The 24,988-nt window shown below is 40.5% G+C and overlaps 1 protein-coding gene across 4 annotated transcripts in view; it reads right to left on the reverse strand.

The window, feature by feature from the left end:
- NKAIN2 (sodium/potassium transporting ATPase interacting 2) overlaps nucleotides 1-24,988 on the reverse strand; it is a 555,084-nt gene that overhangs the window by 16,807 nt on the left and 513,289 nt on the right. For all 4 annotated transcript variants that reach the window (XR_008972171.1, XR_008972170.1, XR_008972173.1 and 1 more), the window contains one exon: nucleotides 10,042-10,102. Coding sequence is in view for 1 of the 4 variants with exons in the window: in XM_057409393.1 (XP_057265376.1) it covers nucleotides 10,042-10,102 (61 nt within the window). In the remaining 3 variants the exon portion in view is untranslated. The remainder of the gene's footprint in view (nucleotides 1-10,041; nucleotides 10,103-24,988) is intronic.

Genomic DNA, 24,988 nt, shown 5'->3' on the forward strand with positions numbered 1-24,988 from the left:
TAATGGCCACAGGAGCAGCAAAGGGAAATCCCTACACAAAGTTTGGTGGAGGTTCTCATCTTAGATTCTGCCACACTGCCACTATTTCTATGCTGCTTACTGTTATAGTAGTCAAAATTATTCTGTGATTTTTTGCTTTAGAGGGGCTTTTCCTCCAGCTGCTTCTTCTCCTATTATGATTTTTGTTGGATAAGGGCCTACAGCCTCTTCTTCTGTCTTTGTTGCTGATGGTCCCCTGGCTAATTCTTTGATCAGCCCTTTTGAGTCAAGATGTAGGACTGAGGAGGTGTGCAGGTTTGTGAAAACTGATAAACATCACCTGCTGTCACTACCCATTCAGAGGTACTGACAAGGACATCAGTCTGTTACTCCCTCTGATTAGACCAAGCATAGATGCATATATTGCATTCAATTTAAGACCAGCTTCTGGTTGTATTCCCAGTTGGAGAAGGAGTCTGCTCAGTGGCAGAACCTCAGGGCAGGACATGAGGAAGACAATGCTCTGGAGCAATGCCCTCAGCAAGGCAGGGCTGGCAGACAGCAGGAACAAGGTCAACTTGGGTCATGGCTGAGCAGGAAGGAGCAATGATGAAAGCAACCAGGAGTAACCAAGCAAGGGCTGAGAAGCACAAGCAAGGCTTTAGCAGCTGAAGAAAGAAACAGGGACCAGGGCTAGGGCAGGCAAGAGTAAGAGCCAGAGGCCAGGAGGAAATGGCTAGAGCATAGCTGCATCAATGACAAATATGGGATTGAAATAATCAGCACTTCCTTTTATATATGATAAATGCAGCAAGCCATTTGTCAGACTTATAGACCTGGAAAAAAGGTTGCCATCAGGTAGGCTGCCTCTTGACCCCTGTCCAAGCTTGTAGTGGGGCTTGTCCAGTGCTCAGTAAAGGGTCTGTAAAAGACCTCCACTAAGCCATGAGAACATTAGCAGTCTAAAGAATATATTATTTGCCTGAACTGGATGGAGCTGGACTCTGCTGGGTAATAGCCATTTGCTTTCAAATTCTCATCTTGAATACTGAGCCAGAAAAAAAAAAAATTAGCCCTGCAATATTTTTGATGGACAAATCATTCTAAGAATTAAAGAAAATATGTGGTAGACTGAATTATCATAGAAGTTATCAAATGAATCATTAGGAAAAATTGTTCTTAGTCAGATCATTGCTACGGGCAAGCAATAAAGAGAGGGAAAAAATAAAAAGGAGGAAAAAGAAAACGCCTGGGGCACTGGCCTCCAAGTGTGACCACCACACTAATAAATTAGAAAAAGAGTCATTAGTAGGTGCAACAAAGTGGAGAATTAAGGCTCAAATCTCTGAAAGTTAACAATCCAGTGCTAATGAAGACCTATTTGAAAGAAAAGTAACAAAGAAAACTTTAACAGAAGACATGCTGCTAAGAATAATTTAGTACAAAGCTGTGTTCCAGGCATGTAGGAAACTGCAAGGAGCTCACGTCGACTGTCTCAGTGGGGAAGACACTATGGCTGTGGGCAGGTGTCCTTTTCAGGGTCACTGGAAATGGTTAATGAGCCTATTCCACCTGCAGCAGCTCATCACGGATCCTCTCCAAGATGTTGCTGAAATCAGTCTGGACTGAGTTTGACTGGCCAGGACTTGCAGTGTTCCAGCAGCTCATTTTGGCTCAACCCTCAAGGAGGCAACCAGCTGCCCTCAGAGACTGGGAAACTGGGGCGGGGAATGCAGCTAGCAGTCTTACATGGTCACTTGTGGGCTTCTCCTCTGCCTGTGCTTGATGGGGTCCAAGCTGCCCTCCCTCTGCTGGGGCAAAGGGAGTAATGTTCTGCTTACAAAGCCTGCCCTCCATTCAGTGTAAGGTAGCAGTAAACACTGCCACTGAAATGGAGTCTTTCACCAGCATCAAAACAAAACATAACAGTCTGCTTGAAACCATTTCCCATGCAATTTTCAGCTTGTGAAGATTGTCAGATTTTGCTAGTTTTTCCTGATTTTGAATATGAGTTTTGTTTATTTTTAAATGTCGAAACATTTCTGTGGCCAGCACGACCATGTCCTCTTCAGCTGCAGCAATAACCTAGATATTTCTTCAAATCATCTGCAGCTTTTGTTGTCAGAACCATCACTAGTTACTACCTCATTTCTGCTACTGGTTTGATGCAACTGTGTGAGACTCTGTTTCATGATCTGGGCTTTGTGTTCTTCTCCTGAAACAATTAATTCATGATAAGACAAGTAATGTTTTCAGAATGTGTCGGTATGAAATATATGCTTCTTCATAAAAGTGATGTTAACTTTTCATTCCCTGTCATGTATGCAGATCTTTTCCAACACTTCTGCAGTACGTCTTTCTTGGAAAGATAAAATGGGTGGTGAATAGTTAAAAGAAAAAGTGATGCAAGGTAAGTAAATCTCCCTGGCTGTTACAATGCATTGATTTTATTAAGCAGTATCCCATTGTGATGAGCTGCTGAAATGGAAATGTTACTTCCTTCAAGCTTTACATTATATTATTTAGATATTTTTTAAGCTTGAGGTTGACAATCCCCACAGGAGGCAGTGATGGATGCAAGGGGAGTGGCAGTAAAGAGAGGGAAGGAGAAGAGAAATTATCATAGATGGAGCCAGCAACACCACCATTTTCCCTCGTGTGTTTTTATTTATATATTTGCCTCATACCACATCCTGTCTCCTAGGCATTCCTTGAACATCAACTTCATTAGCTATGAAGGCAGCAATCCATAACCAATTTTCTTTTCATGTCAAGATTGTTCATGTATAAACCCAGCCCTTTTGTTGGAAACATTTGCAATTAATCCCACAAACAAAGAAAATGCTAATCATACAGTCTACCCTAAGCAACCCTTCTGACTCAAGGCCCTGACCACCATCTATTATGCACTAAAATGAATTGAAATTCCCACTTTGAGTTTAACCTAATTTTCTAGTGATAATAGGCATGGATTCCCAGAAGCATTCTATGCATCTAGATAGGAACATCCTAATTTCCTTTCCTGGTAAATGTTTTAAATAAGATTTTAGCACCAAAGGAAATTAACCTTTAAATTAATTGTAATTATAAAATGCCATCACTGATTTTGTCTTCAGACTAATTACTTGCTATTATTTAAACAAACTGCACCTCCTTGGAGCTTTAAGTTTGTTTCTGTTCTGCAGTGCAGTGCCAAATGATAACAGACCAGGCTGTGTAACGTCTGCCAAGCCCTATGACACCTTGGACTGCTCAGGTCCATTTGCATCTGAAATGCAGCTGGTTTCACTTGTCATATCTTCACACCATAGGGTTTCCCTCCTGCACTTCATCCTTGCACTCTGCGGGTCAGATATCTTCAGCCTGTGCTTTTGATCCAATCAAGCACACCTTGTGGGACGCAGAGTGCCTCTACTCTGCAGTGGTGAGGATGAGACACAGCACCAGCCTTCTGTTCTGCAAAAGGTCCACTCCAAGACAGAACATGACTGGAAATAATGACACAGGAACCAGCTATTGATATGTGCAAAAGGTTGATGCTGTAAAGGCATCTCAGGAAATTTCCTAAATGTTCCTTGTGATACTGCAGTTTTCCAAGGCAGCTCTCTTCAGGATGGCGAGCATGGGGCAGTACCATTGAATTTCAAAGGCTTCTCTCCCTGCATGCTTTCATCAGCATACTGACAGCCAAAGGAATCCCATTTCCCTCCCTTTAGTTTACTTAGTTCACATAGCAGTCACCACACTAAATGAAACAAGTAAATGGAAAAAGCTTCTAATTTAGCCGCAGGCTGTAAATTGGAGAACACAGCTGAACAAAAACAAGCTGTAGCTTCAGCTTTTGTAGCGTGTTCATTCTCATTCATAAATGACCTGTTCAACAGTTGGAGAACAACTGTTTTAAATATTGGGTTGTATTTGTTTCTATTCTTGTTTGCTGCTGTGTTGCCTCTGCAGACTGCCCTTGGCATTAACAAACAAGTCAGACCAGTGATTCACCCTGTTGTGAGGAGGTGTCTACCACAGATAGGGCAAATTGCTCTTTGGAGTTATCTTCCTGCTTCTATTGACTGTGGTGGAAATCTCGATTGTTAGTTTAAACTGCAGGCCTAATTACATGCAGCTGTAGGTGTGTGAGATGAATGCCACCTGTGGCAGCATGGAAAAAGTGAAGATCGAATAGCTGGTGTTTTCCAGAGAAAGATTCAGGATACTTTACACAACAGTAGGTGCAAAACTAACCAAATGTGTAGCTGAGCTGCTGGAACTCCTCTTGGGAAACTGCTAGATACAAACTTTTTTGGTTCAAATGTAAGTGGACACTTACTTATAAAGCAAAAAAAAATATTGTGGGAAAAAAAATCCCAAGGAGACCACTTCCGGCTAAGGAAGTCCCTGAATGACAAATTACTGTCAGGATTTTCTGGGAACTACAAACTTGCTGTGTTCTTATATGTCTATGTGGCAAATATGGCAGATATGGAAATAAACACCAGATGTTCATCATCACTGGGTATTGGATATGGGGCTGGACAGACATGGCACCTCCTGTCTTGTATTACACAAGTGTAATAGGTAATGCAGCATTGGTAGGGCTGCAGCTTACACTGTTGCTGTGGTGTCGCCTTTCAGCTGGGAGGAAGAGACCTCCCAGGCTTCCTAGGATGACAGCTTCCAGAGATGCATTCAACTCCAGCCTTGACTACAGAAAGATGGTTGCAGTTATCTTCAGCCATCTCCCTCAGCCTTAGTTTCTGATTCCTTCCTATCTTTCTCTTGCCCAAGTAGTCTCAGGATTTACAGCTGTATTCACCAGAAAATGGGAAGGGGAATAAAGAAGCAGAATTAATAGCTGAATGTTTGCTACTGGTTTCTCTTTGTCTTTGCTTTAGAGGTTTTTTTTTTAGCAGGAATGGAAGCCAAGGTATTACTTCTCTAAGGTCTTGCTAAGCAGATTTGAAAAGCATCTGGCACAGAAATAAAGTGATACCTGAGCGTACTCTGCACTTCAATAGTGCCTTTCATCTCAGAAGCTAAAAGTTATGAAGCAACATGCCTGTTATTGTCCCTGTCATTATTTCCCATTTTAAATAAAGGATACGGGAATATGGAGAGGTTAAATATCCTGAACAAAAGCAGAAGGCAGCCTCTAACAGAGATAAAAATAAAAGGCTTTTCTACCTATCCCATATGTCTGTCAATATTTCACATCTCTCACATCTATATGAGTTCAATATTGTCTATGAAAAGAAAATCTTTGTCATCACCTTTTCAGGTCAGGCCTAGGTTTCAAGACTGGATTGTTGTTTGGCACTGAGTTTATTGGCACATAATTGCTATGCTGTACTGCTCACCAGTAGATATCCCCTATCTGGGATATTGTTTTTCCAAACATTTTCAGAGATTCAAATAGAATCTTGAATTCAAGTTTTTATAGGGGGGGGTGGTGGTGGTGGAAAGGTGGGGGGACGTGTGTGTTTGTGTGTATGTGCAACAGTTTTAAAAGCTTATCTAGCACTATTTCTGTGCCAGACATGGCCAAAAGCTGCGCTCAAGGGAATACGCAGCAAAATTCTACTTAATCCCCTTGCAGTGTCTTTTGCTTTGCAGTTTACCTGGAAACAATTCCAAGAGAAAAGAAGATCATGTATGTGCAAGTTGGATCCTTGCTAGCATGAGATTGTTGTACCTTATGGTCTTCGGGGAGCAGTCAGACAGTCCATTTATTCTCTGATTGCCTTGCCATTGTGATATGGTGGGTAAATGTTGTTTCTTCTCCCTGTCTGGGTTTGCAAGGGAGCCTTCTAGGTTAGGATTTCACTATGTGACACATTGGTGATATTTTCTAGGCTGGGGTTCCTTAACAGCCATAGCTGTCCTTCTAATAACAACCCAGTCTCCTTTCCCTCAACAGAACCTGCAAGGTGAGTGCAAAATTCCACTTCAGTAATCCAGGTTTCTTTTTTAATTGCTTGCAGACAAAAAACCCCAGGAGGATACTGCTGTATTGTCAACATTTCAGGATTTTCCACAAAATACTTGTATATTTCTAAACATTTTCAAAAATACACTGAATTTTCTTTTAGTTTGGCAGTAACAGCTTATAGCAGGGAGCCAAACTGCTAGTGATGAAGTGCACATTAAACGAACATTTCAAGGTTATTAAAAATAATGTACAGCCTTTGAAAAATGCGGGCCTAATATGATTTTGGAAAACAAATGAGGAGCTCTGATAAGTTTACAGCCACTGAATGCTTTCAAATAATGATTGTTGCTGACATTTTCATATTTTACTTTTAATTGCTGCAGCTAATAATGGTAATAAGATAAGAATGACAATGTCTTGGGCATACCAGTGGCAGTAGTGAAAAGGAGAGCACTGACTTGACCACAGTCCTGCTGGGCACCAGTCCTCCCTCATCTCTCCCAGATAGGGACCCAAAGTGCTCCAAGCCTCAGAGTTCCTTCTCCCTGCACAGCCACAGGGAACAAGATGCAGAAGTGCCCTTTAGGAGCAACAAACCACCACCAAGAGAAGCAGCCAGGGAAAAGCCACCCTTGTCTGACCCTTGGAGATGGATGTTGCAGTTCAGCACTGGTGCACCCAGTGTTAGAGCACTGCTTGGTACCGTATCAGGAAGGAAAGCAGGTTCTTTAATCTTTGATGCAGAATTAAACCTAAACCAGATAAGGTAGTGTGGACTTGAGCTTTGACTTAGAAAGCTTGCTGCTGGATTTATTTGGTGTATGAGTAATTAAAACCTTTAGACGTGCTGATTCAGTCCCAGTTATGACCCTGATTTGATCGTTGTATTGTTCCATTTCTAGTCCTTTAGTGAGGTTAAAGCAGGTTAATCTTAGTGAAATGTTTGCTTAATTCTACTCTTGCTCATTTGTCCTCTTAAAATCTGCATAAAGAATAGAGAAATAGTAATTCTTTCAGCTTGTTTCAATTACTCGTGAGAGCAAAGCTAATTCAGCTGAAGCAGCTTAAGAGGAACTTGACTGTGTTTCTACAGTTGAGGCTAAGCCAAAAAAAGATCAGGCACCTTCTCTGCTCCAGAGTGGTGTTGATATGTTGCTACGGTTAAAATATGGAACATGTACATGTTTGGCTCTTGGACAGTGCATAACTTTTTCTCTGGTTTTATACCTTGCTGCCCACACCTGCCAGGCTCAGTATTTCTGCCTCTTTCGCTCCTCTTCTGGACTGCTGTGGCTCATTAGTAAAGCAGAAGAAATGGAATTGAGTGTTCACCACACTCATTGTGAAAAGCAACAGGGTTTTTCTTTTGGCGCTCTCTCACCAGAAAGGCTTTTACTAGTGTCACTGTTTCATCAGACAGGACTTGTAGCTAACTGCTCTTTTGTGTGACCCAATACGGTTATCCTTATGGTCCTTTCTGTCAGTGAGGAATCGCATTTTTATAGGCATGACTTGTCCTGAAAACCAGAGATTTAGATTTCTCCTGTGATGTCTGTGAATGTAGAGGTGGGTAAGAAGATGGCAGTCTTTCTGTTCACAGAGTACTTCAGCAGCTGGGAAAGCAGGCAGTGTTGTGGGAGAGTTGCTTTGTGGTGACTGGTTTTACCAGAGCATCTTTCACAGCTGACACACCTTTAGCACACAGCTAAACAGCACACCAGCTGCCAAACACTCCTTACCAGGTATGGAATAGATGCTAGGCAGGGGTTGGTGGGCAGCAGAGTAAATTTTTTTTTTCTGCTATGCTAGATGTCTATCAAAGCTGGGGGAGGAAGTACACTGTGGGCAGGAGGGGTGTCTTCATCCCTTTGTGCCATACAGCTTACTCCACAGCAGCATGCAGGGGTGAGGACCTGGAAAAGTGGAAAAAGAGACTATGGGAAGAGAAACAAATCTAGGGGATCTGAAGTGATCTCAGACCAAAGACTTGCATATGCAGGAAGCTCTAGGAATGGCTCTGGGATATATTCCACTTCTGAAAGCTTTTCTCCTTCTTACTCACTTGGTCTACATGAGATGACCCCACCTGTGAATGTACTGAGGAAGTCATGCTTAGGCATCTTCCTCTGGAATATAAACAATAAATAACTTGGCATTCATAAGGGATATATTATTTCTCGGAGGAGCAGGATATACGGGTGTGTTGCCAAAAGGAAGACAAAAGGTGAGAAAATGATCTAAATGGAAAGAAAAGATTCTAAAATTAAACCTGAGCAGGGGGTATTTGTATGGGCTGTACCACAGAGTGACACATGTGCCACAGAGAGTCCTTGGCACACGTCAGAGTGGATGGCTGAACAGAGAGAGAATAATTCTTACTTTCTGCTACATGCAACCTTTCAGTAGAAATTAAAGCTTCTTTAATTTCACAAAACTCTGAGAGGCCAAATCTGATCTGAGTATTACTACAGTGTTGGGACAAACCAGCCATTGGAGTTCCCTTTTTCTCTTTTCCCAGCCATGCTACCGAGCCTCACCTGAGGTGATGCTGCAGTGCCTGAGCTTGTGTTGGCTTTATTGCACTGGGTGGGGATACACTCCAGTATCAGAGGGAGGGAAGATGGCTCTTTTGCTAGAAGCAGAGGCCTGTCTGAGATGTACTAAGAAAATAATAAAAGCCTCAAAAATAGGCAAGACAACAGCAAGAACAGTTTCAACGCATGACAGTCTGTGTCTTCTGAACAACAGTGAGCCCCTGCTTCAGTGAGCAGAAAACAATACCATAGTGCCCATGGCACTTTGCTGCGAGGAATGTGTCTTTACAGACCAAGGGAGAAACCTTTTAAATGTGCTCTGATTTCTGCGTTTTTTTGTTGAGCCAAGTCCCTTCCTTGCTCTTTTACTAATATCATTCCCTCAAGCATTACAGAAGAGTGAAAAAATTTAAGCGCATGGAAGAGAGGGCAAAATGGTATCAAACAGGATTTCATCTTGGGGGCAAGGAGACACTATCCTCCAGCTCTGTAGTTAGTGAATGCACTTAATGGGAAAGTACCTATGACTGGGTCCTTCCCTAAAAAGACGAGATTTATTTGTGACATACCCCTACTCCACACGCCTGTTCTGAACCCTTTTTACTCTTACACCTTCCTTGCCTCCGCAGAAACACAAAGACAACTGAAACGAGCATAGTCAGAAAGACCTCTGAAGTGTGGTTTGATTTTGGCATTACATTTCCCCTCGACGGCTCACAGTGGCACTGTATTGCCAATAGATCATAGGGTTGAAGCTATTTTCTATGCAGGAGAATACACAAAGGAACCCCCACTAGCCCTAGCAGTGCTCTCAATCAAGTAAAAACCCTTCAGCTTCTTGTTGCAGACCTCTCTCTAGGATTCATGTATATTTTATCAAAGTTACATGCAATTCTGATACTTGTTTCTAAAGTGCTTTAGTATGAATCCCAAGATATACTGAAATGCTGCCGTGGCCCTTTTTAAAAAATCAGGTTTAGAACAGAGAAAAAAATGAAATGGCTTGACTTCATAGCATGTAATAAGAGCAAATTCGACTCAACAGGCTTCTATTGATATAAATAAACAGAAGAAACACAAATGTACATCTATATGAAATCATTTCACTCCTTGTAATTGTACCCTGGGAGCAGCAGAAGCAAAGAGGAGCATCACAGTTTCACCTCTCCTAAATGAAGGTCCTGCAAGGAACTAAAGCTATTTTTGGCCAGAAGTGCTTTTACAAGCCAACACACAAGCCAACACAGAAGAGCTATAGCCGCAGTAGTAACCAATCACTGTGAAGATAATAACAACATGGGATAAGGAAATAAAAACAAAGCCTGTATTTACAAGTTGGGATTCTAATTTTTTTTATGTCTGAAGCTGTGAGGAAAAAGATTTAGAAGAAAGGACTATGTATTTTTTTAGCTGTATTTCACAGCTCCTTTGTCTTTCAGGCATTTACAAACTTTAGATGCAGAAGGATGGACAGAAAGCATGTTCTGGTTACAGTATAATAAAGCATTTAGGTTGAAGTCAGCAAAAGCCAGTATAGTGTGTGTGTGTGGTGATTTAAAAAAAAAAGATTCATTTTGTATGTAATAAAGCTTTAGTACTTACAGCTGTCCTCTTCTTCAGTAATACATTTCACAACATAACAGGCATAGATGAAGCCCATCAGCTGAAACAAAATGTAATAACATTAGATGTAAAGCAAATACATGAGAAAAAAGGGAGTTAGTTTTAAAAAAGTAACAACAGAGACAATTAAAAAAAAAATAAATCACCAGACCCTGTTTGATGAGGTGATGATAATTCTTCACAACAGTAATTTTAATTGGAAATAGTCAGGGATCTTTTCTTTCTTGAAAAACACACCCTTCAATAAAACTTCCAAAAAATTGATCAAAAATTTTACATTACTGAATTGTCATCTTTTTAGTTATTGAAAACAAGAAAACCAGATGGATGGTTGGATGGATGGACTTTTAGTCATTGAAAAATGTAAATATTTCTGTCAAAATCAAATTTGTTATTCAACAAAACCTGACCCTCTAGCAGAACTCTCTTTTTTAGCAGAACTTTGCCAACTAAACTGAGGACAAATTCAGTACGCTTGCAAACTGGCTATATAGTGATATTTTATCACTTGAAATCAGGACTGTGGATTAGTGGGGCTTGTTCCCATATCTGCAATAGCTCACAAGCCTCAAGACATATCTAACTGCAGCATCACATGCTGCAGCTGGCAAATCTGTATCTTGCTCCCTTTATTCATCTCCTTAGAGCATTCCCAGAAATGAATTGTAAACAGAAGCAAAAGGATTTAGAAAAATGAAAAACTGGAGTGGATCTGGAATACCACCTGGCAAAATAAAAAAAGGGAATAAATGGTCAACATCACACGTGCCAAGAATCATGTCAGTTCTCTGTTAGTCCCTCCTGCAATTTATCATTGCTAGGAAGTTAGACCAGAAGCAACAGGACAAATACTAGAGCAGCAGCAAGTGCCACATGTTACATGCTTTACACAGTTTCCCTTATGTGTTGGTCTGTAGAGTTTTCTCTACTGATTACCTACAAACTGTTTTTTTTTATCCTTTAGCTGATCACTGAAGTTTGCATTGTAGGATGTAAAAGAATTCAGGTTGTTTGATATCTGTAGTGAAAAGAGAGCCATGCTGCCAAAATGTGTTATTCTGCACAGGTCACCTCACAGAGATCTTTTCATAACCCAGCTGTATACTTTGGAAATGATTTCTTTATACAGATAATAAAACTGCCTAAAGGCTCAGGCCAGGCCTGAGCTCTCTGTGATTTCAGACAATCAGTGGCTTAGACAATAAAAAGGGTTAAATCTGTCAGAGGATGATATATCGTTATGAATGCTGGCTACTGCAAATGGATTTTTTTTTTTTTTTTTTCATTAATCCAAGGCATACCTACAATCACTGAAATATTGTAGGTGTTTGGAGCCCTTAATATTACCCATATACATGAAATGCAAACAAATCCATTTTGTTTCCTACTGCCTTCATGGTGACTGAGGCAGTCACCATGCCTGATTTACTCCAACTGTCGCACAGATATTTCTGGTATTTCTGTCAGTTTTCTATGTCTAAAGCTCTCCACACCTACAAGTTCTAGCTTCTAACAACTGTATGAGTGAGAGACAGCTAAAGGAAAAAAAAAAGAAGCCATCCCCAAGACTTTTCTGAAGAGATCAAGACTTGATTTGGAGATCATGCTGTAGCCAGCATAGACGTTTGTCTGCTAACTGCTTAAGTTCCTGTTGGGAGCCCAGAAGCTGCGTTACAATAGAACTAAATCATTAATTTTGTCATTTATAATAAATCTGCTTTATAGTGCTGCTGGGAAGATTTTACACCTGGGAAGGATGAAATATTCACTGCTAGATACAAAGAACGCACTGTACCAAGAACAGTGGCACTCAGCTAATATCAGCATTTCATCTCTGTTTTATTGGATCACTCTTTCCTTTGGTTTCTTGGCTTCAGGACAGAGGCCTAATTTGCTCAACTGACTTATGCCCTGCATAACCCCATTGACTTCAATGACATTACATGGGGTTTAATTCAGCAACGAATTAGGTCCAGAAAGGTTGTTCATAAATGATGCCATTCTTGGATGTGAATCTTGGCTTAATAGTTTCTCTGTTCTCTTTTTACAGACCATAAGATCCAAGATAGCTGAATAGTTGCATCTCTAGTAGGTTGAAATGGTAAAGCTTTTGTTGTAATACAGTTCAGTAGTTTACTATCTTCTAAAACTTCTCAAGTTCACTAAACTTCTCTCACAAAGCACAGCAAACAAACTATCACAAATTGTGCTACAACTGATCTTTTAATTGCATTCAGTTGCATCTCTTAAATGTCTAGGGAACTCCTCCCATATATAAGTAAATCCTACAGTATTTCATCAGATGAGCTGGCTGATTAAAAGAGTGCCTTAAAGCTGGAAATCATTTTGCTTTAAATACAAATGGAAGTTTGTTTCCCATGAGACAATCAGAGTTCGTAAAATAAACCTCCCTTTCTCCCACATTAATCCAACCCTTTGCTTGGTACACATACTAATTTTGTTTTAATTTGAAAATCACATTAGGATATTTCCCCCTCTTTTTTTAACCAAGCAATTTATCAGTTCTGATCCAGTAACAGCCATTCAAGATTTATCTTCTAATTTCATCATCATCAGAGGGCACACACTCAGAGCTGCAGTTCAGAACTAGAAGTGGCAGTTTTTACTTTGAGTATGCTCAATGGCCTGAGCTCATGGTGACCACTGAGACTTCTGGGATGAAGAACATGCTTCCTGGGTGGCCAAGACCTCCTGTAGGAAGGGTACAGCTCACCTATGCATGTAGCAGAGATTTCTTGGGGACCGGTCACCTAAAATTATTAATAAATTCCCACACGGATGAAGGGGTCTCCCAAAATTTACCACCTCCGTTACAGTGCAAGATACATTTCTTTGACCTTGTTTCTCTCAGGAAAACATGCTACAATGTACCTATATACAGCACAAAATAAATAATTTTCAGCGAAACACTTCACTGAAGACACTCCTCACTCGCAGAAGAAATTAGACAAAAAAACCCCAAACCATACCAATCCAAATGATAGAGGTCACATAGCTTAATATATTCCTGGGAAACCCTCAAACATAGCAGTGCTGAATGCATTATGAAAATTCCACAGCGGAGAGTCTTCCTGATTCAGTATCTCAGAAAGACTTTTGTCTTATGTGAGAAGGAAGTGAATGAGTCCTCAGAGATAAAGAAGAGAAGGAGCCTGTCTCAGAAAATCAGTTTAAAACTCGGAAAGCCAGCTTGAAAACTCTTGTTGCTTTGCATCCCTTTTATTAATTAATTAATTAATTAATTAATTAATTTGTTTATTTATTTACCAAGCTTTCTTTTATAAACCATGTAGAGATAAAAAGAAATAGGTGCAATGAACAGATCAGTTCTGGATCCCAGACCCATCCAGATTAGGTGTGTACATCTGTCCCATTCACATTTTCATGCTGTAGTATGGGCTTCCAGAGGAGAAGGAATCATTAACAACAGTGCTTCTCAGAGTAATTAGCGAATGCCTATTTTTATGAACATAATTTTCTGCAGCTTGAAAAAATTGTCTCTTTACAAGTTTCCCTGATGTGTCCGTATGACAGTATAAATGAGCATCACTCTTTTTAAAAGTGCGACATTACCCATCCCTGCACCAGCTCCCTGGGTGTTACTTTGATGGCATCTGATGACCATTGTTATATAAGTGATCTCAATTTTTTTTTTATTTCAGTTTTTTTTTCTTTCCATCTATAAACACCTTGATAAAACCATCATTTGTTCTCCTAAAGCAAAACCGAAGACTAGCAAAAGTCCAAAATAACTCAGCAATATAACAACAGTACTGAAGGATTTTCAATGAGATTAATTATAGGATTAAGTTAATGCATTTTTTTGCCTTATTATAGGTGTATAAGGCAAATAAAAAATGTAGACTGAATATTTCCTAGCCAAATCAGCAGCATTCTGTTACAGTGCTAGAGACTCTCAGGTTTTCTGTGAATGTACTTCCAGACTTGCTCAAAATGTCAAGTGGTGTGATCAAACTTGATCAGAATTGGCATTGACCAAAATCCGGTCTTGCTATTTTTTCTCACTTGTTTTATGGGGATGAATGTTTTCATATACTGCAAATAGCACCAGATTTGGGAAAAATGCTGTTATATGAAACCCTATTATTTGTGTTCAAGGCCCCCACCTTTCCCTCTTTTAAAGCAATATCTCTATAGATAATTATTAGGAGTTATATTTATTAAGCCAGACACCTGAAAGAAAAGAATGACAGCAAGGAAAAAGCAAAACCTAAAACTAGATAAGATCTGGCTGGAATAAGGCAATGAGGAGAAGGCTCAAGATGAAGATGAATGAGTTAAGGGTTGTGGAAATAGCACATGATCTTGGCTTCAGTGAATGAGCATGTTCTACTCTGTAACTGGACTTTGTAAGGAAAAACAGGCTGTAGATTTAAAAACCAAAAAACCACTGTGTTTTTCTATTTTTCTATGGAAAGATGTCATAGTACCTTCTGAAACATCTGAGGCTTGTGTATTCACTTTCATTTTTGCAGGATTCTACAAACACTGCAATTTTAAGATCTTAGCAAAAAATGGGCTGGTTCAGACAATAATGAAGAATTACATGAAGGTTAATTTTGGTCCTGGGAACTTTACAAAGTGCCAATGTTACATGTCTACCCATGTGCAATTTAATCAGATTTCTTAAGTTTACAGGGGCTGCACATATAAAGACTTCGTGCTGCTGTGCACTTAAGGAAGTGTTTCTTTAAAACAGATTTTTGGAGGCTGGAGATACACATAAATATATTATGAGCAACTGAAAAACTGTAGAATTACTGTCTAGAAAGCTTCCAGTGTATTGATTTTCAGAAAAATCATGCTCATTATTCAGCAGAAGAGGTGAGACAGAGGCCTTTCTCTTGTATCTGTAGAATTAAGTCAGTGTCATGGGGGTTCTAAAGCTGCACCCTGCAAAAGTATTTTCAAGCATGATTCCACTGCCTGCAGCAGTGAGCATCAGTGAGCGAACATCATTGCTAGAGTTTAATTTAAAACTCAAGCTATGTTCCATGGAAACTATTCTGTTGAGGTATGCTTTTATTTGTGCTTACATTTAATATTATGAGAATTCTGTCATTCCTCCAAGTTTAACTACCTTTCATCATGAAAGGAACACTGGAAGACTATTGATATCAGGGCAGATTTCTGATGAGGAATGTAGACTCTGTGGCCTTGCAGTCATTCTTCTACAGAATTAACTATCTATGTGCTGTCTGGAAAGAATAATTCATCACTGTGGCCAAGTAGCTTTATTCTGTGAAATAAAATACTTATTAAACAATGTTAAGTTGCCATGTCCACACAAACATCTAGTGGGCAATCATGAAATTTAAAACCGGACCAAATGCTCAATTTCTTAGCCTATGTAGTTGTCAAATTATTTTTCTTTCCTTTCTTAATGTGAAAGCTGCCCCAGAGGTTTTTGATTTTTTTTTCCCACCAGGCACAGTAAAAACATGAATCATAAATACAAATAAATCTAGATACATTGGAAAATAGGAGTGTGATAAAAATTGCATTTATTTCAACTAGTTTATCAGAATCTTTTTTATATCAGCTGTCTAGAAGATGCTTAGCATAAAGTATTTCTCAGTGGACTACTGGAGATTTTTTCTTTTTGTATAAGCATTTGAAGATCACCATGAAGATCTGCTAGAATACTTTTGTTTGAAATGCTGCTGGCATTTAGGAGCAGTTCTGTCATGTTCTGGGCAGCCATTCCCTTAGTGTCTTCCCTGGCAAGCTTTTTCACCTAATGAATTGAAGAGACCACAGGGGCACTGAAAATCACAGCACTGTGGCTTGTCAGATAGGAGCTGTGCAAACCTTTACAATGGTAGAAAGCAAGAGATACTTACCTGTTTTGAAGCTGTATTACAGAGACTCAGCTTGACCCAAATTTCCTGAAAGTTTAGATAAACTTTCCTGCATATCTTATCTAAAACTTTCTACAAATCTTCCCTCTTCCTAGGTATTTCAGTGTGATTTATGCTTTTGAGAACCACAAGATATTTGGCACTTTCCCATGATTTAGTCTCACAGCTGAAGAGTAGGATGTCCTTTTTCCAGCTTCAGACATCAAAACCAACCCAAAATACAGGACCTACCAGTTTGTACAATATGGAACTAGGGACTGCTTATTGCAGACCTCTCTGTTAACTGAACTGCAGAGCACCTTGTAGATTCAGGCTTGGTGCAGAACTTCACATTCCTGCTCCCACAGGTGAAATGCCCCAGCTGGGACTGACAGGCTGACCTGTGATGATCCCCAGATCACAGCTTAGAGTAATGACAGGGCTGAGAAGCCAGGAGAAAATTCTCCATCGGCTGCATTCATCATGTACTGGGCTCAGCTCAAGTCCGAATTGCTCAGTGCAGGCTGACGGCATTAGTGCTGCAAAATGATTAGGGTTAAAGGATATATTTGATTACATATTTTCATTAATTTCACCCAAACTGAGTGTATGGGAAGTCCTGAAAATGGAAAACCATTGCGCTGTTTTCTCTCACAACATAGATCTGAAACCCCGCTTACCACTGTCAGAACAGAGCTCTGATTATACAGAGGTCAACAGCATGTGGTGACTGCTGTTCACATCAAAGGGATTTAGCCATTAGAACAGTGTAGACTGGGAAAAATAATTCCATTTATTTTTAAAACAAAGCCAGCTGCCTGTATCCACTCGGCAACAGCACACCAGCAAACCAAAGAATGAAGTTGAAACAAAATGAGTAAAAGGCTTTAAAATACTTTTCACCCTAGCTATTATCATTCTATTAATAACAGGAACAGATTATTAAAGCAAAAGTATATACAAGTCTGTATGTGGGCTTTGCTTTGAAGGTTTTATAGAAAGAGAACTTATATGGAAAAAAACCTTTGGTTTCTCTTGTCTTCTAGGAATACTTTGGAATGGTTTAATCATCTGACTTTGGTATCTGACTGCCTTTGGCAGCAGCAGCTTTTCTTATCATTATATCTAACTATGTGTCACCTTTTCCAGACAGCCATAGGATTAGGATAAGAAAATCTGGGGTTTTTATGCTGCAGATCTAAGAAAGCCACAGACTGCTCAAAGCTCACCAAATGAATGCCTAGCATTTTAAATTGAACTGCATTAGAAGAAAGAGTTGATTCTCAATGCTACTCAGTCTTTGGAGGGGCAGTAGGAAATAAAGTGCAGATTGTATAGGGAGAAGTTTGTGCAGATTGTATAGGGGGAAATATTTTTATGGTACAAGAGAACTCTGAATTCTTGATAAACAAACACATATGAGTGCTTCTGCTCAGCGAAAACCCATCCCTCCATGTTGAGTCACCCATATGGCAAGTGAAGCTTTATGATGTCGTGTGAACACTGGGCTCTCAGATCCAAGGAACAGAAGCATTCAAAGGAGAGTGAGTAAAGGATGAGAGAGTAACATGTTGTTGAGTCTGCCGGTTTCTCAGGACTGTGGCCAACCACAAAAACTGTGTAGAATAAAAGTTCAGAAAGGAAGCACAGGTTATTTGCTCTTCTCCATCATTACATATTAGATTAAGCTAGAGCAATGCTGTCACATAAATGGGAAGAGCCAGAACATTTCATCAGAGGTGAGAGAGACTTTCCAGTAACAACTGACTCTTTCCCTGTGATGCTATTTTTTTCCCCTGTTATGAATTGCTGTTTATTTGAAGGTTCTGATGGTGGTTGCAGGGTCAAGAAGCTTCATGGTGCACAACAGCTTTGGCACTACACCGGCTTCATGGTGGTTGTCATGGTGTTAAGGCCTAATAATGCTCTCATCAAAGTGCTCCTCTGACAGCTGGTGATGGAAGTGTTGGCAAGGCAGACTGATGTATGGTATGCAGAGTGCACTGCTCAGCTGAAGCAGCTCTTCAGCAACCTTAAGAGTCAAGTTCATTAACTTACAGAAATAAAACCAAATAAAGCATTTATGGAAAAGATGTAGATGGTGTGATGTAGATGAATAGGGCCTGAAGTGATAAAATCTGATAAAATCTGAACACTGATTCATTATTAAAATACAGTAATAGCAATTCAGAATTCCAGTGGGAACTGTGGACTAACAGGAAAGGAATAGACTCTTTGACAGTGCCATCATCAACAGAGCTGCCAGGAAGGTAACTTAAGTCAGAGGGAGGCTTTGTCTGTGTTCTCTGGCTGTCTGTGCCCATGCACAAGATGGGAAGGTGGGATATCTAACAGGATAGATAGCCTTTCTCTCTGGAAATGCATGTAAGCAAGATGGGGAAGAATGAACTTACCTTAACCAAACAGCTCCCTCAAACCTCATACTCTGAAGCAAGGAAAGAGAGCTATCTCAGTGAAAGTACGAAGCAGTCTGCATGGGATGCTCCACATCACTGCATCTCCTTAGGACCTATACACCTAGCAAATACACTGATTAGCACAAACATTTTGCTCTAAATGCACAATATAACAGGATCAAGTGCCGGGGGGGCGGGGGTCAAGGTCAGTAAAACCTCTTCCTGTGGCATCTAATGTTTAAAGTAACTGAACAGAGCTGATGTTTCAATGCTATTTTCCCTCTCAGCATTAACCTACTGCAGGCTTTTTCCACCTTTGTAATCTGTAATAAAAGATATGTTTCCATGCTACCTTCTTCATTCAGCAAAATCAGCTAAGTAGACTTCAAAAAGCAAATGCCAAAGTGCTTTGTGAAACCTTTCCTGCAAAAGGAGAACCACTGGAGAGTTTAAAGGAATATCGCACTATGTAGCCTAGGCTGGTACAAAGAGAGATTACACTCTAGAGCCTCCAAGTGGAAGGACAGTTTGAATTCCATTGCCAAAGGCACCTTTCCTCTTACAGCCCTTCTGCTGAAGGGCAGGGGATCGCTACCTTGTTTATTCAGCATGAAAGATAGTGATCTCCTTGGCCCGAATGGAAATAGCTTGATGGCAAAAGGTCCCAGTCGTCACCTGGGGTGGTAGAATACATATGAATAAATTCTGCACTATGTGTGACCAGAAAACTGTGATCCTTTTCGCTGAGGATTCCAGTAACAGTATATCACATGAGGCATCTGGGGGAGATGGCGAATTATTAAAAGAGAACATTCTCGGAAAGGCCATGTCCTCAGAGTCTGTGCCTCATTGCAGAGAGTTAAGTGGATGAGTTATATCTGACAGTTTATGAACCTTGTTAATATAATGCAGTACCTGGGAGTGTGCCAGCCACAGTGATCAAGGAAGTCTAAATTAGAGCTCTGCCACTGACAGACATCAGATGCCCATTTAAAACTGTTTCATCTGAATCAAGCACGTCTCTCATCCTCTAAAGCAGTGATTGTCAGCTTGAAGCTCTGAAACTCTGTGTGGCTCTCAGTAGCCAGCACACATCTCTTCCCTAGGTCTCAGTAAGAGGTTATCTAACATGCTGATGCAGAAACTGCTCTGGTAGGAAGACCACAAGTGACAGCAGTACCTGACATGTTAGTCTCCATGAAACGTGAAGTTTGTGGGTTTTTTAACCCACATGTGGTGAAGGCTGCAGCTCTGTCACCTGTTCCAGGCACAGGTCATTCAGAGCAACCCATACACTAGCAGATTGGGATGCCTTGGCCCCTGCAGGAGAGGTGAGGCAAAGCTGCTGCACCAGCTGAGAAGGACAATCACCATCCAGCCTCCACACTGGCAATGGACTGCATGAAGTGAGAGGAAAGGCCATAGCCCTTTTCCTTCTGCTCTGGCAGCAGCACACACAATAGCCATCATGCTGGGACAGCAGCTGTGTTTCTTCTTTGTCCCTAAAAATGCTCTGCCTTTCTCCTTCCCTCCAGAACCTCCCACTTCTGTGATGCAGTGTATGCCCTAACATGAACAAAATTTTATCTTTTATAAACATCGTATCAATTTAAGCATCTATTTTATCCTATTTGATAGCAATGAATGCAAAGTGATGGTTACATTTTTTCACACAGAACTCAAGACAATTTCAATTAAATTATAACATTTCTTGATAACCCTTGCTAATCAGGTGACTAGATCCTGCAGTCCTTCACTATGGAGGAGAACAGCTGTCTTTTAACAACTCCATCCCTATTATGCTTTATTACTTTGATAAATTCCGTGTCCATCACTGGGGAGGTTATTGTAATTGTGAAGATATGTATTAATATATTGTTTGATCTAAGATTTAAAATAAACTACCTTATCTTTGCGAAGGCTCCTCATTACAGATGAGCTACATTTCATAAACTCGCAGATTTGGGTTTTTTTCACATTTAGCGCAGTAAACCATTAATACTATCTTTTGAATGCTCAAGAAGACACATAATTCTTGGAAAATGTACAACAGTACTAGAAGGCAATAAATCATCAATCTGCAGTAACGCAAGTCTGCAGCATGAACATGGAAGGGATAACACATTAAGTATGCAAGTCCAGTGGAAGGTCAGAGACATTGCAGAACAAATTTAGAGTCATAGAAAAATGGAGGAAAACCAAACAGAGCCTGGAAAACCCTCAATATTTTATGCCACGACAAATGACAGCAGCCAAACATTCAGTGAACAGGGACTGGAATGGCAGCAGGCCTTATTAAAGCTAAAAGGTGCAATTTGCAAGATTTGACATATGAATGTGCTACTCAAATAAAACAGATCCTCTGGTTAGATGTCTAAAAATCAGAGTTGACAAAGGTCTCATAAGCAGGTCTCTGTTTCCCAAAGAACTGAAGCAGGTCAGATACATTAATAATGTTGAAGAAAATAGTTAAATTAAAGTTGAAAATGCCAAGACATCTCACACCCAAAATTTGTTAGGGCAGAAATATTCCATTTCCAAAAGTGCTACAGGTTGTGTCTAAATAACCAGTTTGGCAAAACTACTGTAATCTGGTAGTTTTGGTCCCTTCACTTGAAAGTCTGGGGACCTGGTTGGGACAAGCATAGCTCCTGCTCGGCACGTGTCCCTCTGCAATGAAAGGAGCAAATATACTGAGGCAGGTGGCTGTTTACGTGCCCAGAAAGCCTGGGTGCTCACAAGCTTCTCATGAATGGTTTTCAAAATTGCCACCAATGGCATAATTCTATGACAAGGCAATAGACTTCATGCTTAATATGTGCCTGATTAGCAGGTGCTTGCCTCTGAATTTCACTCTGATCTTCAGCATGCTGCAATATAGCCAGCTGTACACTTTATACAACTGGGCAGCAAACAGATGTGAAGCCCTACTGGTATGCAGAAATATGTTACTTGCATGATTCATGAAGATACCTATATTATCTGGAGGATGGCATCTAACACAAAAGCCTGCTTGCAATCTTTTTGTTCCTCATTCTGATCATTTGGTCAAGCTATCTCATTCAACTTCAATACAAAATCTGAATAATGATTCCCCATCCGTTTGGTTTGAAACTGACAGAGCCACCCTAACGCTCTTCTGTATCCTTTTGGAGATATCCTTCCAATTTCCTTTTAGCGTTCTTTTTAGGTCATTAAATTTCTCTACCAAATATGAAGATCCTCATGATGGCATATGTTTTCTTCATTCTTATATCAGTTTACTTGATCTTGAGGTCTTACTGAGGTGACTGAGTTGTGCAGTTCATTGTTCGTGCTGCTGTCCAGGCAGGCACAATCATTCACTATGGAGGTTCTTCCCTGGTGGACGTGGTTCAGAGAAGAACTGTGAATATGATCAGTGGACTACAGGAAGGAGATTAAGCAGTTTAGCTAAGCAAAGGAGATTAAACTTCATCACAAACAGTAAAAATAGGGAGTAGAATGTTGCTAATGACAGGATGATGCAGTTTTTTAGATAAATGTAAGCATCTGGATCGAAAGATAGAAATTTTGACAAGTTAAAGGTAAATCTTAATAAAAATTGAGCTTTCCATCCCAGGTCATTTCAAGATCAAGATTAAATGTATTTTTAACTGTAGTTCAGGCAGGAATTAATTCAGAGAATCTCTATGCCTGTGTTATTAGGAGGTCAAATTAGGTAATCGCAGAATTTTCTTCTGGCTTTATGTTTTTTGACTCTAATATGGTGCATGCAATATTAATATGCAACGATTCCAGTGTATATAGTAGTATTTGTGAAAAAAAAAACCACAACAACCCCCCCCCCAGAAAACCCACCGCCCAAAAAACTCCAAACCAAAACCAAACCCCACAAAAGTGGAAAAATGAGCACTTTGCTTTAAGTGGAAAAATAGCAGAGAAACTTGTAGTGATAGTAAAGTATTTGCAATCAGTATCTAACTCACCTACAGCAAAGTACAATTACCTTCAACCGTATTATAATTTCTTTTACTATTTTCTTCTTGAATAAATTCAACTTGCACTTTCAGTAATAAGTAGCACAGTGCATATTACACCATTATTACTACACCTAATTCACTAGACATGTAATTGACATTGCTATTTATATAGTGCTGAATTAAATCTGAAGAATCCCAGGAAAGGAGTAACCAGCTTATTCCAGACCTCACCTTAATATTTAATACGGAAATATGGGAAAAGGAGTCACACCTGGAAAGCTTCAACCCTTATGTGAGGAACTGCATATGAATCTTCCAAAAGGAAGAAACTAGTATCTTAAAATATACTGCTGAAACAAAATGCAGAGGATTTGAAGATGGTAAAAAGCACTTGGGGCTAGGGTAAAGAGAAGGGAATGAAGGAACATGTCACCTTGACTCTTTCTTTCACTTCTTCCTTTTTTTCTAATTCTTCATTTTTTTATGGAGCATAACATTTCTGACTTTTCTGCTCTACAGAGGGGTGTGGATTAGTACGAAATGTGCAGAGGGACAAAATTTCAAAATAGGCATTGTACCACTGGGAGGAGGTTGCCTAAGGCAAACATCTCCTCTCTGCTGATCACCACATAACCACAGTTCCAGACATTTGATTTTATGAAATGATCAGGTGCAGAGACTGAAGGCTACAAGCACACTAGGGCAGCACATCACTGGTCGAGCCTTCCCTCATCAGCAAGCAGCCTTAATGAAACGTATTAAAATAAGTGAACTGTAGAGTCAGCAGTGACAGGAAGTTGTACAGTGACATAAATCAAGTGTCTTATGGAATAGGGCCACACTAATGAGACAGAGGCGCCATGCTGCCTAAAGAACTAGAAATATTTTATCTTCATCAAATAGAGTACATTCCTGGGACCTGGGTAATTAACAATGCAGGGAAATATACTCTGGCTACGGCTATGTTGCTAAATTGGTAAGGGCCAAGGGCCAGCCTCTGGCTTCAAGGCCAAATTGTGTAGACTGGCTGTTGTCTGCACCACTTTGGTGCAGCTCCAGCTAGAGCACAGAGGCTGTGTAACACTTAACTGAGACTTCTTTGAGTCCTACGTGGTGAGACTTAACAGCTCTGAAACAATGCCATCTTCTCTGTTTTTTTTTTTTTTTTTAATCAGGTCAGAGTGTCTGAAATAATGAGGGCTGTGTCACAGCCCAATAGAGTGAGTTTTTGCCTTCTAGTATACTATTGCCGTACCATAAAATATCCATGTCATACACATCCAAGTTTTTCTCTGTCATGGTTTAAACCCACCCAGTAGGTTTTCCATCCCACTTTCTCATGTATTCTCCATGATCCTGCAAGTAAAACCATAGGGTGGCCCATGGCATGTATCTCCTATATCTTATCTCTCAAGCAGTAGGAGGCCTTTTGTTAATAGCTGAGAGGTGTGTTGGTACACATTGGGAGCTGGATAGATCAGATAGATCATCTCTCAGTTGTTTGAGGTCCTGGGACAGTTTTTCCACAGCTGAAATGATGGAAGGGGTGAGACTGTCTTCGAACTTTAGGAGTTGACGGATCAGTTCATCCACTGTTGGTGGTGCTACATCATGCCAGGTCATTGATAACAATGAGTGGGCATATGATGATGGTGCACCCTGTGTAAATTTCTGCCACAATGGTCATGTACATTCAACTTCATCTGGATCTACAGGTGCATTCCCAGCATCTGGCCTGTGATAGATCATCTCTGCAATGGCTGATTCCCTCAGAGACTGGATACCTTTGTCTATAGCAGTCCACTTGGCTGAACGACTCATAACATCGTCCTTGTATGGAAACCTTTCTTTCACAGCTGCCAAGAGCCTCCTCCAGAGGATCCCCTCCAGGGATCGTTTCTCTTTTGCAATTGCTTTGTCAATTCCCCCTTCCCTAGCAAGTGATCCCAGCTGCTTGGCTTCCCTACCTCCTAATTCATGACCATTGGCCCCATTGTCCCAGCATTGGAGCAATCAGGTGACAAGGTGTTCCCCCAGATGACAGGTGAAATCTTTTTGCATGTTCCGTAGCTTGGTTGAGGGTCTGGGGTTGAGAAGTCACCTCTTCTTCTTCCTCTTCCTCTGATCCATGTAATAATAACTCTTGCTAAGATGCTGTCCCGTGTAGTAAGTGCATTGGTTCTTCATCTTTCTTCACTGTATGGGTTGCTCTTTGTGCCTCTCTTTTGTGGTTCCCCTTGCGTACAGGGGCAACTGATATTGGCAAGAACTGGTCCTTTGGTTTAGCTGCAGTGACTGTTACTCTGGTTGGAGTGTCTGCAGTGTCTGCCACTAGGGTTGGAGTGGCTGCAGTATCTGTTGTCGAGGTTGGTACAGATGTTGTGCTTGGGGGCTGAGTAGCACCAGCATCTGCATTGTCTGTTGCCGTTGGGGTCTGAGTAGCTGCTGTACTTGCTGCTGGGGTTGGTGTAGTTGCTGTGCTTGGAATTGGAATAGCTGTGTTGTCTGTTGCTTTGCCATTAGATCCAGAGACATCTGTTTCCCTTTGAAGGTGCTTGCTAGTGTTGAACAGGGCTCTGTAAGCATAGGCCAAGCCCCAGCACGTTGCCAAGATTTGTCCCTCTCTGGTATGACCAGGATGACAGCACACCTTGCTTAAGTATTT

This window comes from Pezoporus wallicus, unplaced genomic scaffold (genome assembly GCF_028554395.1).
Source record: "Pezoporus wallicus isolate ANWC-B61680 ecotype Strahan unplaced genomic scaffold, APGP_CSIRO_Pwel_v1 contig_3817, whole genome shotgun sequence".
NCBI lineage: Eukaryota > Metazoa > Chordata > Aves > Psittaciformes > Psittacidae > Pezoporus > Pezoporus wallicus.